General features: G+C 43.5%; 1 protein-coding gene across 4 annotated transcripts in view; it reads right to left on the minus strand.

Moving 5' to 3' along the window:
• THADA (THADA armadillo repeat containing) overlaps nt 1-18931 on the minus strand; it is a 147517-nt gene that overhangs the window by 9956 nt on the left and 118630 nt on the right. For all 4 annotated transcript variants that reach the window (XM_083732989.1, XM_083732991.1, XM_083732990.1 and 1 more), the window contains 4 exons: nt 18807-18928; nt 16847-16919; nt 16141-16285; nt 15137-15268 (listed from right to left, as the gene is read on the minus strand). In XM_083732989.1, the coding sequence (XP_083589115.1) occupies nt 15137-15268; nt 16141-16285; nt 16847-16919; nt 18807-18928 (472 nt within the window). The remainder of the gene's footprint in view (nt 1-15136; nt 15269-16140; nt 16286-16846; nt 16920-18806; nt 18929-18931) is intronic.

Below are 18931 nucleotides of genomic sequence, written 5' to 3' on the forward strand. Positions count from 1 at the left end.
GGAGACAGGTGGTTGGTTTCACGCGTCCAAGCAGCCTGTCCACATCCTCGGGGGTAACGGATTGAAATTGATTCCATGCAACTTGACCAGACAGGGCTCTAGCACTCTCCCGCCCCAGCCCTGCTCCCACGGTGGTGTCTAGCTCCTTCCGAATATGAGTGATTTTATCTGCAAAAAACTTTGCAAAATCGTTGCAGGAGATCTTGGGGTCTTTACAAGGCCCCGGTGGTAAAGGTGGTTCCGTTAAATTGCGGACCACCTGAAAGAGTCTCCTGCTACTATTTTCTGCAGATGCAATAGAGGCGGTGAAGAAAGTCTTCTTCGCCGTCGCTATTGCCACTTGGTAGGCTCGACGTTGAGCTCTAACCTGTGTCCGGTCAGATTCGGAGTGAGTTTTCTGCCACCGACGCTCTAGCCGTCTTAGCAATTGTTTCATCGCCCTCAGCTCTGAAGAAAACCACGGGACTGTCCGGGCTCCATGCAATCGGAGAGGGCGCTTCGGAGCCAGACAGTCAATAGCCCTGGTTAACTCCGCATTCCAGCGGGCCACCAGGGAATCAGCTGAAAGGCCATCAACATGGGATAAAGCATCCCCTACCACTCTCTGGAAACCATTTGGATCCATTAAGTGGCGGGGGCGGACCATCCGAATTGGTTCCACCTCCCTGCTGAGGGGAAGGGTCGCGGAGAAGTCCAGTTGCACCAGGAAGTGATCTGACCATGGCACTTCTTTTGTTTCACTTTTACTTAGTGTCAGATCACCCACGTCACTAGAGGTGAATACCAGGTCTAAGGCATGTCCATGACTATGAGTTGGGCCCAACTTATTCAGGGACAGCCCCATGGGGGCCATGCTTTCCACGAAGTCCCGAGCGGCCCCTTGTAAGGTCGTGTCGGCATGGATGTTAAAATCCCCTAGGACAACCAAGCTAGGTGTCTCCAGGAGAACATTCGCCACGACCTGAAGCAGCTCGGACAGGGAATCCTTGGTGCAGCGGGGAGGTCGGTACACCAAAAGGAATCCTGTACTGCCCCTATTGCCCAACTTCCAGAACATGCACTCAGAAAACTGGGTCTTCCCAGTAGGACGCCTGATGCAAACTAATGACTTCCTAAAAATCACTGCAAACCCCCTTCCCCGCCCACATGACCTGGGTTGCTGTGCGTAAGAGAAACCCGGTGGGCAAACGGCAGCAAGGACAGGCCCATCTGCTTCCTCCAACCAGTTCTCTGTCACACATGCCAGGTCAAATCCTCCATCCACAATCAGGTCGTGGATGGCAGTGGTTTTATTCATCATTGACCTGGCATTACACAGCAACACCTTCAGGTCATGTGGGTTTCCCCTGTTGATTCCAGTATCCATCCGGTCAAGGCCAGACCCTGAGGCAGGGATAGTCTTCAAACAACGACTAAACCTGCCTCCTCGGTAATGACACGGTCTGGTCTTAGCGTAACTCCACCTCCTGCCCATGATCACCGAGATCGGATGTCCCAGTGCTTCCGCCCCTGTGGAACTTGTCCCAGCCATCGTGTTGGCTGGGGCCCCACTCCCAGGCAGCCCTGATCCCGCCCCTTAAAAACAAAATACAAAGTATACAGAACCAATAAAACAACAGAAAACAAAAACAGAACAACTATACTAAAATTAATCCCCAACCAAATATCCATCCCACCCCCAAACATTCTAAAAATACGAACCTCCAGGGAATTGATACACAGACCAAAGTATGTCAACTTTTTGACCACAATGCAAAAGGGATTTGTATTTGGGCTGCTTGAACCCAAGTAACTAAAGTAATAAACTACACGATGGCTGAAACTAAAATGGAATGTGTATGGGGGGGGGGGAATTCTCATACTGCTTATCTTTGGGGCGATTCCCAAACTGATTAACTATAATTAAATAAGAAAACTGCATTTATTATCTGATGAAAATATGCATAAGGTCCACCTAGACAGATGTTAGTGGCATGTTGTTTAGTCGTTTAGTCGTGTCCAACTCTTCGTGACCCCATGGACCGGAGCACGCCAGGCACTTCGGTCTTCCACTGCCTTCCACAGTTTGGTCAAACTCATGCTAATAGCTTCGAGAATATTATCCAACCATCTCGTCCTCTGTCGTCCCCTTCTCCTTGTGCCCTCAATCTTTCCCAACATCAGGGTCTTTTCCAGGGAGTCTTCTCTTCTCATGAGGTGGCCAAAGTATTGGAGTCTCAGCTTCAGGATCTGTCCTTCCAGTGAGCACTCAGGGCTGATTTCATTAAGAATGGAGAGGTTTGATCTTCCTGCAGTCCATGGGACTCTCAAGAGTCTCCTCCAGCACCATAATTCAAAAGCATTAATTCTTCAGCGATCACCCTTCTTTACGGACCAGCTATCACTTTCATACATCACTACTGGGAATAACATGGCTTTTCCATAGCCCAATCTAAATAGTGAATGCTGCATTGATGCTCTGTCCGTGAACATTCTCAGGTGAATGATAAGAGACACAGGTTGTCTTCCACATTGGGAGATTGTCTCTTTTGTTTTAAAGCAAGAATAAGGAGGAGGATTTTCTTATATAGTTTATTCCTGTCGCTTTTGCAAAAAAATAAAAACAAGCCTCAGTAAGTTCAGAAATGTCTTTTAAAATTAAAGAGTTTGATGTACCGATCAGTTTAAGATCTCTTCTCTCAGCATTACATCCAAGGACTGAGTCAGTGTTGCTGCTTTTTCAAATTAGCCCTCCTTCAATCTTAAAAGGAGAAAATTCACTATAAGATACCAGAGCACTGCTTATGGGGCTAACTGAAACTCCTTTAGCAAATGGTCAGCATCCCGTGATGGTTGATCTTATCTTCATTTGTTTCATTGATCTCTGCCATCGCCACCTCTGTCATGAAGGCAGCCATATTCTAAATGGCAGTGTTGCTTCACACAGAAGACAGGGCTCAGACAGCCTGGTGCTAAATTAGTTGTGGCAACATCAGGAACAAAGAAGAGTGTGCACTTGTAGACAATGGGCCTAGGAGACTGCAAAAGGCTATGCCTGGGTGTCATGGACTGCTTGCACACACAGGAATGGTGGGAGGAACCAGATGGAGAACCACCAAGGGGAAAAGGCTCAGATCCCGGGGAGTGTTGTTGGTGGGATGGCAATGAGTGGTCAGAGGGAGAAGACTGGAGAGGTCGGAAGCTGAAGGAGTAACAGGGCTTAGTGAGCTGGGAATTGGGCGGAGATAAGTCAAGAATCAGAAGCTGAAGCTGGTAAGTGGGAAAAGGGAGGTCAAGAGTTAAAAACTTGGCCTCTCCATTCAAAAGCATGAGGTAGCAGGTGGTGGGGAAGACCTCCTAGAGGGTGCTGGGAATTGTATCTCTGTGTGAGGGGGAAAACTATGTTTCCCAGGATGTATACTGGACATACAGTCATATCTCAGGTTACAGATGCTTCAGGTTTGTGTGCTTTCGGGTTGCGCACCACGCCGAACCCAGAAGTACTGGAATGGGTTACTTCTGGGTTTCGGCGCTTGCACATGCGCTGAATCGCGACCCGCGCATGCGCAGATGTGGCGCTGCAGGTTGTGAACGTGCCTCCTGCACAGATCACGTTCACAACCCGAGTGTCCACTGTACTTTAAATGTATGGTGTGGACATAGCCAGTCTCCTCTAGTATATGGTAACTTTCTATTTCTAATCCCTCAGCTTCAGAGCAGATGGTCCATCTCACGTTTTCATGCCCAGTCCATATTTCAGTACAAGAATATGCATGTGATTTCATAACAGAACACAGAACAGATAAACCATGGGTTTTTAAGATGTGTCAGGCTGGTCACAGGTATCTCCCCTTCCTATTGCGACAAGCTTCCCTACCCCCTTTCTTCCAGAACTAGGAGAGGCATGAAAAGGGCGGATCCTGCTGCTAATAAATTTCATTGGATGGCCTCAGGTTTTACTGTTGGGAAGTGTGAGGGACAAGACTCTATCTGCTTATTTCCAAACGATGTGTAATTTCATAACCCCCTGTCATCTCCTCCGCTTAAGTTGTTTTTCTTAATAATTTTAGAGCTCTGGACACTTTGGCCTTTCCTCATGGAGGAGGTGCGGCAACACATTGATCATCTCAATTGCCCTTTTCTGCACCTTTCCCAGCTCTGTGACTGAACCAATCCAGCAGGCCTGGACTGACAAACACTGACCTGACAGACCACAGATAAGCTGCAGTGATGGCCTTGGGCTTTTAGATTTGTTTACTAAGAGAGGGGCACAAGTGTAGATTACTAAATTTATCTTTTGAACAGCAGTGCACATCAGTGACCATCTTAGGCCATCGTAGTTTTGACACCGGCCAAACCTGGGGCTGTTCACAGTTTATGGCAATATTTTACTGGCCGTTTTAAAGGACTGCCTCTCAACAGTTGTGTGTTCTGGGAACTCACTCTGTTTTACTGACGGCAAGAAACCTGTACAGGCAGGCTGGATGGTGTGTGTGTGTGTACAAAAGATTTAATGAAAATGTGTGAAATACTCTATGTCAAAATACTATGCAGAAAGTGGCTGAATCCAAATGGGAACACTGTGCCATAATTGCAGCTGCAGGGCGTACTCTATACAGACTTTGCAATAAAATGCATGCAACAAGCTTGGGCTACAATCGTACACCCACTAACCAGGAACTAAGTCCTAAGGGAAGCGGGGATACTTTGGGTAGGCATGAACAGGATTGTGCTGCTGGACATGCACAGTTTGTATGCCTTCTGAGTAGAAAGTCTTTGTTTAACCTCAATGTAGGTAAACGAAGGGTAATTTAAATAGCATTCTAGTGTCATAAAGTCCTTATGGGCAATATTAGCATATTTTAACTTGGCCCATGGAAAGTATCAAGAAATGTCAAAATACGCTTCTTTTAAAAGCGATTTCTCTGACAGTCCCTTTTGTCTTTTATTCTCCTTGGTGAAGTGTCTCCCCCCCCCCCTTCTCACACACACTTGGCCCATCAAATGAAAAATATATTATGTAAAGATCCCAAATTAATGCATGAATTGGCCCCAAATCACAATGTAATGAGAGTAAGGATGGGTTAACCGCACAATCCTTTACTCAGCCTACTCAAAAGTAAGTCCCATTGAGTGTAGTGGGTCCTACTCCCAGAATTGCAACCTATGCCTTCAAAAATGGAAGAAAATCCACAGCTATGTCTTTGAGGCATGCCAGTCTGGGATGAAACATGCTGCCTTGCTGAAAACTAGATTTGTGGCAGCAAAAGGGCTCCAGCCTTCCGACCAGATGCAAAGGAACTGGAAGGAATCAAGGGATTCACTGGCAATTTCAGTGTTAAAACAGGGCTTCCCAGCAGGTGGCACCATAAAGCTAACCGTCCTACATGCCAAATGATGTGCAAAAATTATACCAAAATGTGTACAGAAGGCATCTATTTTCTATATGTGCACTTAAACTGTTGAATAGCGCTAGACAGTCCTAGGTATGTGCTTCAGTACAGTGCAGCAACTGTTGGGTTCCAGAGCTGCAAAGAGTACTGTATAGTAATGAGCAGCAATCCACTTATTCCGAAACCTACTTATGGGAGATGCGCATAGCCGGATATCAAGAATTAGAAACAGACAGTGTGTCTTTTTTTTTATATAATATTTTTTATTTAGTTTGTGAAATACAGAAAAAAGAATAAAGAACATATTATAAGAGTAAAGTAGAAAGGTTACAAATTTTCATGTTCTTTTTTCCAAGTCTACTGGACTTCCCCACATCCTCCCAACCCTGCATTCTCTGTGATACATAACATCAGCAATTTGTTAACTTGTTTCAATACTTGTTGTATCCTTCATTTTATCATGTTACCCAATTTCAAATGTGTTATAACCCAAATCATGTACATTTTCATTTAAACACAATAAAGTTGTTTCATTATTCTATCTCTGACTTCTTGTGCCTTAATTTCCATTTCTTTAGTTTAACATTACTGAAGCTAGAATTTCCTAAAAGGTGCATTTTTTAACATTCATACAGCTTATAATGTTTTTTCAGATAGTCCTTAAATTTTTTCCAGTCCTCCTCAATTGTTTCTTCTCCCAAGTCTCGGATTCTGCCAGTCATTTCGGCCAGTTCCATGTAGTCCATCAACTGCGTGTGCCATTCCTCCAGTGTGGGTAGATCTTGTATCTTCCAATGCTTTGCAATCAGGATCCTTGCTGCTGTAGTAGCGTACATAAAAAAGTTCTGTCCTTCTTAAGCACTCTCTGGTCCACCATGCCCAGAAGGAAGGCCTCTGGTTTCTTAGGTAAGGTAAATCTAAGTACCTTTTTTAGTTCATTATGAATCATCTCCCAAAAGGCCTTCACTTTCGGGCAGGTCCACCAGAGGTGAAAGAATGTCCCTTCCGCCTCTTTACATTTCCGACATTTATTATCAGACAGGTGATATATCTTAGCAAGCTTGACTGGGGTCATGTACCACCGGTATATCATTTTCATAATGTTTTCCTTCAAGGCACAGTGTGTCTGTACAAGAATGTCCTGCATTACTGTCTTAAACTGAAGTTTGCACAACAAAATAATGATTTCTCATGGCCTGCAAAAGACCTACATGATTTTTTTAAAAAAATATTATTTCCATACAAATTGCAATTATTATTATTAGTTTAAACTGTTCAAAAGAAAAGCAGTGCTGTATATACGTTTAACTCTTCCTATAAAGTGAAGCCTTCTCAAAAGTGTATGAAATGAGACCAAAAAGAAAAAGAAAGCATTGTCAGGAGCAGATAGTTCATTTACCAACAGCACTGTCTTGACCGAACCCACCTATACTTTCCTCAAACAAGCAATTTAAGGAGATAGATGAGATGCCTTGTGATGCCAATGAAATGTGAACATTGCATATTGACAGAGCCTGTTCTGGACAAATACAGAGTACGTTCATATGTTGGAAGTTTCAGTCTCAGTATGTTCACTTAGGATTGTAGCCTTATATCAGGCACAGGCCAACTTGGCCCTCCAGCTGTTTTGGGACTACAATTCCCATCATCCCTGACCACTGGTCCTGTTAGCTAGGGATGATGGGAATTGTAGTCCCAAAACATCTGGAGGGCCGAGTTGGCCTATGCCTGCCTTATATCCTTGTTTACCAACAGCACCCTCTTTTTCCTTAATAGTTACTATGGTATTTCAAATAACTATAAAAACATGCTGTCCATTCTGCTTACTTTGCTGCTTTTCTTTTTCTTTTTCTAAACTTTATTAAATCCCACAAACTTATATAATTACATAACACACAAAAATGCATTATATTTTTCTATATAGAAAAACTATTCTATTCACCCATGTTTATGTTATATTTAGACTTCATAAATTCAGTAGTTTCCATCTATCTTTTTCTATTTTCTCTTTCTTGTTTGTCTTCTCTCACTCTAATCAATTCCATACCTTATACATAATTGCTACCTTCCAATTTTTTTGTTAACCATTCTTTCTTTGTTGGTGGTGATCTATTTCACCTAAAGTTTTTGTTCAACCAGCATGAGAGCAGCTACTATTAACTTCCATATTTATTCTCACTATTCTCACTTAATCAGCTGTCATTTGTCTGAAGGGATCTCACTTTAAATTGCACTCTTAAGTGTCACTAAAAAAAATGCCTACAAAGGTCTTCAACCCTTATTTTCATTTGTCCTCAAGATTCCTTATCTGAAATACTCAACAGAACTTTCAACACTTCAATGTGCCTTTAGTTGGGAAGTCTTGTCTTAATACTAAGACATCTTAGCAAAATAAACGCCATTGCAATTTGGCGAACAGTTTGCATCTCCCACTGTTTTGATAGACTTATCAAAGGTATATTTGCTTAAGGATAAATGAGTGGTATGGTTAATTCCTGGTACACACATGCAGTAATAGAATCGAAGTCAGAGTCTGGAGGCACCTTAATTGTTAACGCGTTTATTGTGTCATGAGCTTTTGGGGACTATTACACACTTCATTAGATGCATGGAGTGTTACCCACAGTTGGCATAGTGAAAAAAAGGTGTAAACAGAAGCTTATGCAAGGTCATGAAATGCAAGAGCTACATCATGTGACATTTCAATGCAAAGCTCAAATTAATGTTCATGGTCATTGTACTTATCTTGGATACATCTGAGCTTTGCATATAAATGGGTGGCAAACTCTACCTTTTGAATTTCGTGGCCTTTTGTTCATTTTATTTTTTATAGCTGTGTAAACCAAGGAATGCGGGTGGCACTGTGGGTTAAATCACAGAGCCTAGGACTTGCCTATCAGAAGGCTGGAGGTTCGAATCCCCGCGATGGGGTGAGCACCCGTTGCTCGGTCCCTGCTCCTGCCAATCTAGCAGTTCGAAAGCACGTCAAAGCGCAAGTAGATACATAGGTACTGCTCCAGCGGGAAGGTAAACGGTGTTTCCGTGCGCTGCTCTGGCTTGCCAGAAGAGGCTTAGTCATGCTGGCCACATGACCCAGAAGCTGTACGTCAGCTCCCTCGGTCAATAAAGCGAGATGAGCGCCACAACCCCAGAGTCGGCCACGACTGGACCTAATGGTCAGGGGTCCCTTTACCTAAACCAAGGATAAAATTATTCAGCTGCCGAAATGGGCTTATGCCATAAGGACCTAGTTTTTAAAGGTACTAAATGACTGTCAGTTGCAGAATTCATCTGCAAAAGTCTCAGAATTTGAAAAAAATGTTACATTTATGTTTTTATAAAGGCAGACACTGTTTTCCAAAATGGGTTGGGGGTGGGGGAGAGAGAATCAAGGAGGGCTTCCAGTAAAAAGGACAGTGCACAATTCTTATCCATCAAACCTTACTGTTTTGCTAAACCACCCTTCCACTGCACAGCAGTGCTTGGGACAAAATGTCCCAAGTGATACAGCATGTACACACATGCACATCCCTGCGCAAGAACACTCAGGAATCTTCAGTCAAGATTTTCTAATGGTGGTAAAAAAGCAAATTAAGAAAGCAACCTTATTTGCCTTTTTTCATAATTCTGCTTACAGTGCATTTATTTAATGGCAAGAATGTGCAGCATCTTCTTCATTCAGCATCATAAATTTGTCCCCATACTTCTGGCCGACAAGACTGGTGGGGTTGAAGCATACCAGTTTCTACAGTCCAAAGAAGGGGTGAAACCTGACTGCCTTTTAAATTCCACAACCCAGTCTACACAGCCTTCTCATCCTCCTCTCCTAAACCCTCCTCTAGTATCAATGCCCATCTGAGCAGAGGCTTTTCACACTTACACACCCTCGGGAGATCTAGTAAATCACTTAAAAGGAAGACAGGAGATAGGAGAGTCTTTGCAATGTTAGACATTAGCCCTGGAACTCATCACTGCCACCACAGAAGATGTCATCAAGTCATGACGAGCAAGTGTGATTTCCAAACTTCCAGCTGTCTTATATCACCAATTAATTTTTAAGGTTCAGAAGACACAACCGGACTCTAATCTCTCTACATTTTAGCCTAGATAAAATAGTCCTCCTACACCCACAGTCTATTAACTATATTGTTTCATCTTGTAGTTCATGCTGTGGTTTTAACACACTCTCCTTCTGGGTTACAAAAACAGGGTATTACATGTCAGAGATTAGCAAAGCAACTGTGGGGCCTAAGCGTCTGCTGTAATAGCAAGGCAAGTCATGCACTCAGATTTCTTCTATCTTTTTGCCTTGAGTATAAAACTGTTTCAAGGACGCAGGTGGCGCTGTGGGTAAAAGCCTCAGCGCCTAGGACTTGCCGATCGAAAGGTCGGCGGTTCGAATCCCTGCGGCGGGGTGCGCTCCCGCTGCTCGGTCCCAGCGCCTGCCAACCTAGCAGTTCGAAAGCACCTCCGGGTGCAAGTAGATAAATAGGGACCGCTTACCAGCGGGAAGGTAAACGGCGTTTCCGTGTGCGGCTCTGGCTCGCCAGATGCAGCTTTGTCACGCTGGCCACGTGACCCGGAAGTGTCTCCGGACAGCGCTGGCCCCTGGCCTCTTGAGTGAGATGGGCGCACAACCCCAGAGTCTGTCAAGACTGGCCCGTACGGGCAGGGGTACCTTTACCTTTACCTTATAAAACTGTTTTGCAGAGTTAGGCCACGGTTGGCTTCTCCAGCACCCAGTCTCTTTACCAAACTGGGAAATTCTTTATTTGGATGGTAGACGATTACAGTCTTCTTGCCATCTTAAATCCGCCTGTTTGATATCAGAAACAAACACAGCTTACATATAGCTTCCTCTCTTTTAAAAACACACACTACAGATGATGTAAGATTACAGAATATTTTGGCCCTGCCTTTTTGAAATCTTTTCTACAAAGAGAACTCCCTCCTACTATGATTTGTTCACAGACAGCCCCAGCCCAGACAGCCATCAAACACACCACACCGTGCGGGTGGATCTCCCCTACGGATGGTCAACAATATTATTGTAGATTCATTGTAGCACAAGCTCTGAAGGATGAGGGCCCACTTCACTAGATAGCAGCCATGAAGTTAAAAGACGCCTGCTTCTTGGGAGAAAAGCAATGACAAACCTAGACAGCATCTTAAAAAACAGAGACATCTTGCTAACAAAGGTCCATATAGTTCAAGCTATGGTTTTCCCAGTAGTGATGTATGGAAGTGAGAGCTGGACCATAAAGAAGGCTGATCGCCAAAGAATTGATGCTTTTGAATTATGGTGCTGGAGGAGACTCTTGAGAGTCCCATGGACTGCAAGAAGATCAAACCTATCCATTCTTAAGGAAATCACAGCCCTGAGTGCTCACTGGAAGGACAGATCCTGAAGCTGAGGCTCCAATACTTTGGCCACCTCATGAGAAGAGAAGACTCCCTGGAAAAGACCCTGAGGTTGGGAAAGAGGAGAAGGGGACGACAGAGGAAGAGATGGTTGGACAGTGTTCTCGAAGCTACGAACATGAGTTTGACCAAGCTGCGGGAGGCAGTGGAAGGCAGGAGTGCCTGGCATACTCTGGTCCAGGGGGTCACGAAGAGTCGGACATGACAAAACGACTAAACAGCAAGAACAACAACAATGCTAAAAGTGTACAGAGGAACTCTTTGACTTCTTGCATGCTAGAGACCACTGTACTGCTCATAAACTCTTCAGCAAATTGAAATGTATGTTAATATAAGCCTGTGTCCTCCTCATGCATAGCTGATGAAAACCTGAGTCTGTTTGATTTGAGTAAACACACAGCTCTGCACCTGTGATATGAAAGTGAATGCAACTAGCACTCTGGTAATTCTGAGAGAATTTAAGAGTTGCCATCAGGATACCTTGATGTTCTGAAGAAGATCTGCGGCTGCTAACAAAGTTACAGTCCCAGCACCTCTTTTCTTTGCCAGGACTACGCACAGCGGAAACCCGAGCATCTTATGTGGGTTGGAAGATGATTTCCAATGTGTTAGCAAGTATCAGAAACATTGCAGGCCTCGGCAGTTTTCTAGCAAAACATATTCAAGGCTAGTTCCACTTTTCTACTTTCTTAGGAAAGACCCAGATAGAAATATGTGGGAAGCAACAAACAACAATGGGCTTGGAGATATAGCTGCGTAATCAATTGAGACACATGATGGTAGGTGTACAAAGCAGGGAGACGTGTAGTCATTTCAGCTCAGTTTCAGTTTACTGTCTGGGGCTTCAGACATGACACTATATCCTTACCAGGTGAGGAGTGGCACAGCCCATTCAGGTTTTGTGATGCAGAAAAGAAGCCACATTCTTCAGGAACTAGGACACAACTTAAATATTTAAATAAGCACAATGGTTTCTATATAGTTGCTTACCATTGTGTGCAGAGAACAAAGCCTTGTTTACAGTTACTTCTTTGTCTGAACCAACATCACCATGTGCTAAGGATTCAGGTTTGTATGAGTATTACAGGGTTGGAAATCCTTTTTCTGAACTCACACCCTGTAAGGAGAAGCACGCCTGACTTCATGAGCGGAAAAGGGGTCAACACTCGGAGCCTTCTCACTTTTTACTTCATCTAAGCAAATGCTCTCACCAGATTTCAAACCAAAACCAGACCTCTGTTGCTGCACCCAAACATTAGCCTCCCCCTATCCTTACTGGTCTTCCGTTACAGGATTAATACCTTCCTATTTAAGGAAATAGGGGACACAGGTGGCGCTGTGGGTTAAAGCCTCAGCGCCTAGGACTTGCCGATCGAAAGGTCGGCGGTTCAAATCCCTGCGGCGGGGTGCGCTCCCGCTGCTCGGTCCCAGCGCCTGCCAACCTAGCAGTTCGAAAGCACCTCCGGGTGCAAGTAGATAAATAGGGACCGCTTACCAGCGGGAAGGTAAACGGCGTTTCCGTGTGCGGCTCTGGCTCGCCAGAGCAGCGATGTCACGCTGGCCACGTGACCCGGAAGTGGCTCCGGACAGCGCTGGCCCCTGACCTCTTAAGTGAGATGGGCGCACAACCCCAGAGTCTGTCAAGACTGGCCCGTACGGGCAGGGGTACCTTTACCTTTATTTAAGGAAATAGGGACGTGGGTGGCGCTGTGGGTTAAACCACAGAGCCTAGGACTTGCCAATCAGAAGGTCGGCGGTTTGAATCCTCGCGACAGGGTGAGCTCCCGTTGCTCGGTCCCTGCTCCTGCCAACCTAGCAGTTTGAAAGCACGTCAAATTGCAAGTAGATAAATAGGTACCGCTCCAGTGGGAAGGTAAACGGCGTTTCCGTGTGCTGCTCTGGTTCGCCAGAATGGCTTAGTCATGCTGGCCACACGACCCGGAAGCTGTACGCCGGCTCCCTCGGCCAGTAAAGCGAGATGAGCACCACAACCCCAGAGTCGGTCATGACTGGACCTAATGGTCAGGGGTCCCTTTACCCTTTACCTATTTAAGGAAATAATTTGGTCTTTTCTGTTAGGATCCTATAATTATTTAGTTATTGAAACACTAGCCATAGAGCTTTTCTTGTAAACATCACAAGGCAGTGTAAGCAAACAAATGAACCTTAAAGTTATGTCAAAACTTACTTGCAGAATAAATAGAACAGCAGCCAACATTAGGGCAAAACAGGTATATTAAGTGAGTATGCCAAATTGGTATGAATGTTCAGCAAAGGCCGGAGAGAATAAGTTTCTAGTAGATCTGAAATGACATCAGTCTCAGCGCCTGCCTCGGTTCAGAAGCAAAGCAATTATAAAGAAAAGGCGCTACTACCGAAATGTATGCTATCCTTACAATGTTTTTACTACGTGCTTCTTTTTTGCTGTTTGTATATTGCTGCTTTATTGTACTTTATTATTTCTTGTAAATAATATATATAATATGCACTTTTCCAACATGAGGAGTGCAAAATAAACACAGGGAAGCAAGGGGTGATGTGACTCTTGCCAACAGCCAATGGGTGGGAGACCTGTGGACCTCCAGATATTCTTGGATTTCAACTCCTATCAAAAACATCTCGCCCCCCCCCCCAACTTGTAAGCCACACCCTTCATCATCCTAAAACTGAGCGGCAGACCCAGCACTACTGGAGAGATTCCTGGATGATGACTCCCACTGCATGCCAGCTGGGATGAGGTCCTCTGGCACACAATGGGAGGCTGCAGCTGTGGCCAGACCAGCCTCACAATGTCCTGATTGTGCCAGCAGCTGAGCCACAGACAAGCCTAGAGGGAGATGATAGAAAGGCATGCTCCACTGCCATCTATTCCTCCTCTGCCAGGATAGCCAGGTGGTGCTGGAGACACCTGCTGGTCAGGAAGATAAGCCAGCCAGGAGTTTCCTAGGGAGGATCTAGCCCAGAGCCATCCAGCAGCCCAGGGACAGAGAAAACAAATGGGAAAGCATTGGGGAGAGATGACAACAACTCAGGGTGATTTAACCCCTTCCTATCTTGTAATTGAGGCCAGGAGGGGAGATGGAGCCACAGGGAACAGGAGGGTAGCTCCTCCCCACTCAACACACCGTGGAACCGTATCAGCAGATGTAGGAGAAAAGGAAGCTCTAGGGAAGAAATGGCAAGCCCCACATTAGCCTCCTGCTGGAAAGAGAGGGGACTAAACTACCAGGAGGCAACAAATCGGAAGGATCAGAATTTCTCCTTTAAAAAGAAAAAAGTTTTTCAAAAAATTGTCTTTTTCCGCTTGCATTGTTTGGAGTATACTCAGTAAAAAGCAATTTTGCTTTGAAATAAGCTACATTTTACAGAGTCTATCCTTGATTAGATTTTGAAGGAACTGTTTAGCATTCACTTTAAATTCAATATTTCAAGGACAGTCCCTTACATCAAAAGGATTAAAGGAGAGAGAGAGGGGTGTGTGGGGGTGTGTGTATATATATATATGTGGGGTGTGTGTGTATGTGTGTGTGTACAATATATATATATAGAGAGAGAGAGAGAGAGAGAGAGAGAGTGCAAAAGCAATAAACCTGTCATGGGCTTGCACTGCACAGATCATGAGCAAGACCATAACTACCTGACAAGTTATTGTTTGTAAGCAAACAAAACAATAATTAATCCTGTCCCTAACCAGATAGTTTGGTTTCTGTGTAGATTGTAACCCTAGCATGACTAGGTTAGAAAAGCGGCAGTGGCTAACCACATCTGAATCCATTAAGTCTGCTGCAAAAATAAACTTTTATTTTCAACACAGCTGAAAATGTCCTATATAAATAAAAATATTCTAACACTTGAATTCACATGAAATGCAGAGTTCTAGATACTTATGAATCTGAAAAGGCAACACCTTCATAGCACTGAAGGTACAGTGGTACCTTGGGTTACAGACGCTTCAGGTTACAGACTCCGCTAACCCAGAAATAGTACCTTGGGTTAAGAACTTTGCTTAAGGATGAGAAGAGAAATCGTGCAGCGGCGGCGCAAGGCCCCATTAGCTAAAGTGGTAAAGTTTCAGGTTAAGAACACAGCTCCAGAACGAATTAAGTTCTTAACCCGAGGTACCACTGTACCCCTACATACCCTTCCTGCTGCAGAGGAATAATTCTCACACAGAGTTAAGAAGAGGGGGGAAATGATATTGAGATATTGTACTATAAACACAAAGCTTCCTTCTGCAGCTTGTGTCATACCTGCTAATAATATCAACCTAGACACATTGGCATGTGCAATGAATCTCTTTCACAAGTACTGATGGTTGATGGTGAAGAATAATAATTTCATACCTGTTTTCCTAGAGATATTTTCTTGGGATTGAGCTTGCCTTATAACGCCAGCAACGGTATTTCTTACTATCTGCTCTTCACTCTGCAACAGCTGAACAACACATCTCCAAAGGTGTAAGGTATCAGACAGACCTAAGTATTTACAAAAAGAAATGTTAGGAATTTTTTTTTAAAAAAAACACCACCACCAGAATCATAGAATCTTAAGCGTTGGAAGGGCACCAAGTGTCATCTAGTCCCAACCCCCTGCAATGCAGGAATCTCAGCTAAAGCATCCATGGCAGATGGACAAACAACCTCTGCTTAAAAACCTCCAAGGAAGGTTTTTGTATTTGTAAAATGTGCATAGCTGACAGACTGGGGGAGGGGGATCAAAATTTTAAAATAAAAAGGCTGAAGAGAAGACGTTTTACAACTGGCGCCCTGTTCTGCTGCCACAAAGTCTGCTAACACTGACTTTGTGAAGTTTCTAGTGCTAGCTGAAGACACATCTATTCGCTCAGAATTTTGATGTTTAGGTTGGTTATTTTGTTTTACTTGCTCTTCCGCCCAGCTGAGGTTGTTTAATTGTATATTTCATTAGTTTTAATGTGCCTTGCCCTGGGGCCATTCATTTCATTAAAAGTGAGTTAGAAAGTGTTTGAATAAATTAAAAATATTAAGCATAGTTGAATGCTATAAAGAACTGTTACAGCAAATCATACCATGCAGATGGGCCCATTTTCTACTGAGAGGACAGATCTTCCTGTGCAGAGGATCAGGTGCTCTACCACAAAGTCACAGTTGTTCCCTATATAACATATGCACATCCTTAAGATTTATCAGGCCTCTTCCTGCTTCCAAACATAAACATAGGCGGCAAGCCAACTGAAAATTAAGCATATATTCTGCTGATTTTGGTGTGTGAGTTTATCATGTCATTTGTTCTCTCACTGAAATGAGTGAAATTTAATAGCTTAATTTTGGCTTGTTTGTGGTCATAGTGCTTAATTCTATTTACTTACCCAACAGAAGCTTTTGACTGGTCAGAAAAAATGGCGTAATGCTCACAAGAATCTCTGCAGCAGCTAATCGGAGATCTGTTTGCTGTTCATCTCCACAGAAGGAAGTGACTATGCCAATCCATTGCTTCATCTCTGATTTCACCTCCTATAAGAAAATTAATACTGGCTTTAAAAGCCTGAAGTATCCTTGTAAACTGAAAATTAGAGTAAACAAGAAGGGTCAAGCGCTATACTAAAACTGGCACTAAGACAGGAACTAAAAAGTAATAATAAACACAAAATGTGACATTCAGTTTCCACAGAACCAGCAATTCATTTGACACAGAAAAGGAAACCAAAACCATTGCTTTGCTTTTGAGAAAAGAAAGAAAGAATGAAAGAAAGAGAGAAAGAAAGAAAGAAAATCAAATTTGGCACAACAGATGGGAGTTCACCACCACTGCTTTAAAAGAATAAAAACTAAAACAGCACTGCATAAATCAGCAGTGGAATCCTTTGTTAATTGTTCTGAGACAATTAACATCAATTCTGCCATTGGTCTTCAATGTAGTACTTGTTCATGCACTGAAGTCATAATCTCAGGTTTTGTATATATGAAGCAATTAACTTTATGGGTTCATCAAAATGAACCTGCAGAACGGAAACTCTTAATGTATAGTCATAGTAAATCTGATGCAGACATGATTGTTAAATGAGATTTCCTTACCTCCTGCTGATCTTGGACAAGATGGATGACCAACTCTGAGGCAAATTTGAGGGATATACTTTGAATTTCAATGCTGCAAAATAAAATATTAACACAGATCCACAAACGTAAGTGTGAAATAAATGTCAAAGCTACAGCAAAACGCAAGTCAACTGGCAAGCAGTTTAGCAGCATATTGAGATTCTCCTTTTCACTTGTTACACACAATATGCTTTATTAGCATAAGTCAGGATGAAATCTAACAGTCCCATTTGTTACAGCTGCTCTGCATGCCAATATACAACCAGAAGAAAAACTTTTGCTTAGGCATGAGGTTGTGCCTTGTGGATATAGAATTGCACTGAAGTATGACAAATCCTCCTCCTCTTAGAAACCAAACTACAGTGGTTAACTCGGGTTAAGTACTTAATTCGTTCCGGAGGTCCGTACTTAACCTGAAACTGTTCTTAACCTGAAGCACCACTTTAGCTAATGGGGCCTCCTGCTGCCGCCGCGCCGCCACAGCACGATTTCTGTTCTCATCCTGAAGCAAAGTTCTTAACCTGAAGCACTATTTCTGGGTTAGCGGAGTCTGTAACCTGAAGCATATGTAACCTGAAGCGTATGTAACCCGAGATACCACTGTATTTAAGATGATGGAAAGTTCTATAGAGCCCCGCCCTGTGAATCGCCCTCCCATCAGATGCCAAACAGATAAACAACTACAGTGGTGCCTTGCTAGACGAAATTAATCCGTTCCGCGATTCTCTTCGTCTAGCGGTTTTTTCGTCTTGCGAAGCAAGCCCATTGACAGCTTAGCGGATTAGTGCTAGAGCTGTCAAGCGGCTTCCAGCGATCAGCTGTTAAGCGGCTTATCAGCGGAACAGCTGATAAGCGGCTTAGCGGCTTAGGAAAAGGGCGAAAAAAGCAAAAAAAAACCGCCGGGGGATGCAAGATTTTTTCGTCTTGTGAAGCAACCCCATAGGGAAATTCGTTTTGCGAAGCGCCTCCAAAACGGAAAAACCCTTTCGTCTAGCGGGTTTTTCGTCTTGCGAGGCGTTCGTCTTGCGGGGCACCACTGTATACAACTTTCCAAAAACATCTGAAGGCAGCCCTGTATTGGGAAGTTTTTAATGTCTGGCGATGGCTGGGGCAACCCAGTTAAATGGGCAGGGTATAAATAATAAAATTGTTGTTGTCGTTAACAACCAGTGCAAACGTGTGTAGTAAGATGCATGCCCCGATAACCTGTTTTCTATAAAAAGGGCTAGAGGAAGAATGTTGTCATAAAAGCAGGTCTAGTGGTCAAATGGAAGATCTGCAGAAAAATACCAGCAGTTTTAAAGTTCTACGGTAGAAAAGTTGATACACCTGACAAATCTAACCTGAAAGATATGAATGGCCCATGACAGACAGTAGGAAGTGAGGGATTCCTTCACCAAACGGCAAGTTGAATACCAGATTTGTTGGTAGCACTCATAACTATGTCTTGTAAAACCCTTTGAGGGCTGCTTTGCAATCAAGTGATATATAACTTTTATGAAATAGAATAAAAATATGGACAAGGTAATTTATTAGTTAATTTTACAATGTAGATTCAAAATTCAGATCTCAAAAAAGAAAAGAAAAACAGGCCTCCTGCGATCCCAGCTTTATGATACAGCAATAACCATTGCCCTGAAACACTGATTTACCATTTTAAACATGAAGATGCTGGTGAAAAAGAGAACCAGAGAAGCCACTCAGCTTTCTGCTCAGCCTGTGATTCATTTAGACGACTCATCACTTCTTAGCCTTAGCTATGGGCTTCTGAGTATGTATTAAAAATACCATAGAGGCGAATTATTAAAAATATGACAATGTCTGGGGCTTAACAAGACAGTGAGAGCACAAATATTTCTCCTCTCTCACCCTCTGACATCAGTTTATTTTCACTTGGCAACCTGCAATCAGTAAATATAAAAAAGACAAAAGAATTTACCTGTCAGAAGCATCTGCAATATTCAAAACCCAATGCAAGAATTCTCTTGCATTCATTTTTAAAGCATCTTCTGTCTCTGAAAGCACATTTTGTGGGTCCGTATGGTATAGAGCCTCTAATATCTA

This window comes from Podarcis gaigeae (genome assembly GCF_964106915.1).
Source record: "Podarcis gaigeae genome assembly, chromosome: 3".
In the NCBI taxonomy this organism is placed as follows: Eukaryota; Metazoa; Chordata; class Lepidosauria; order Squamata; family Lacertidae; genus Podarcis; species Podarcis gaigeae.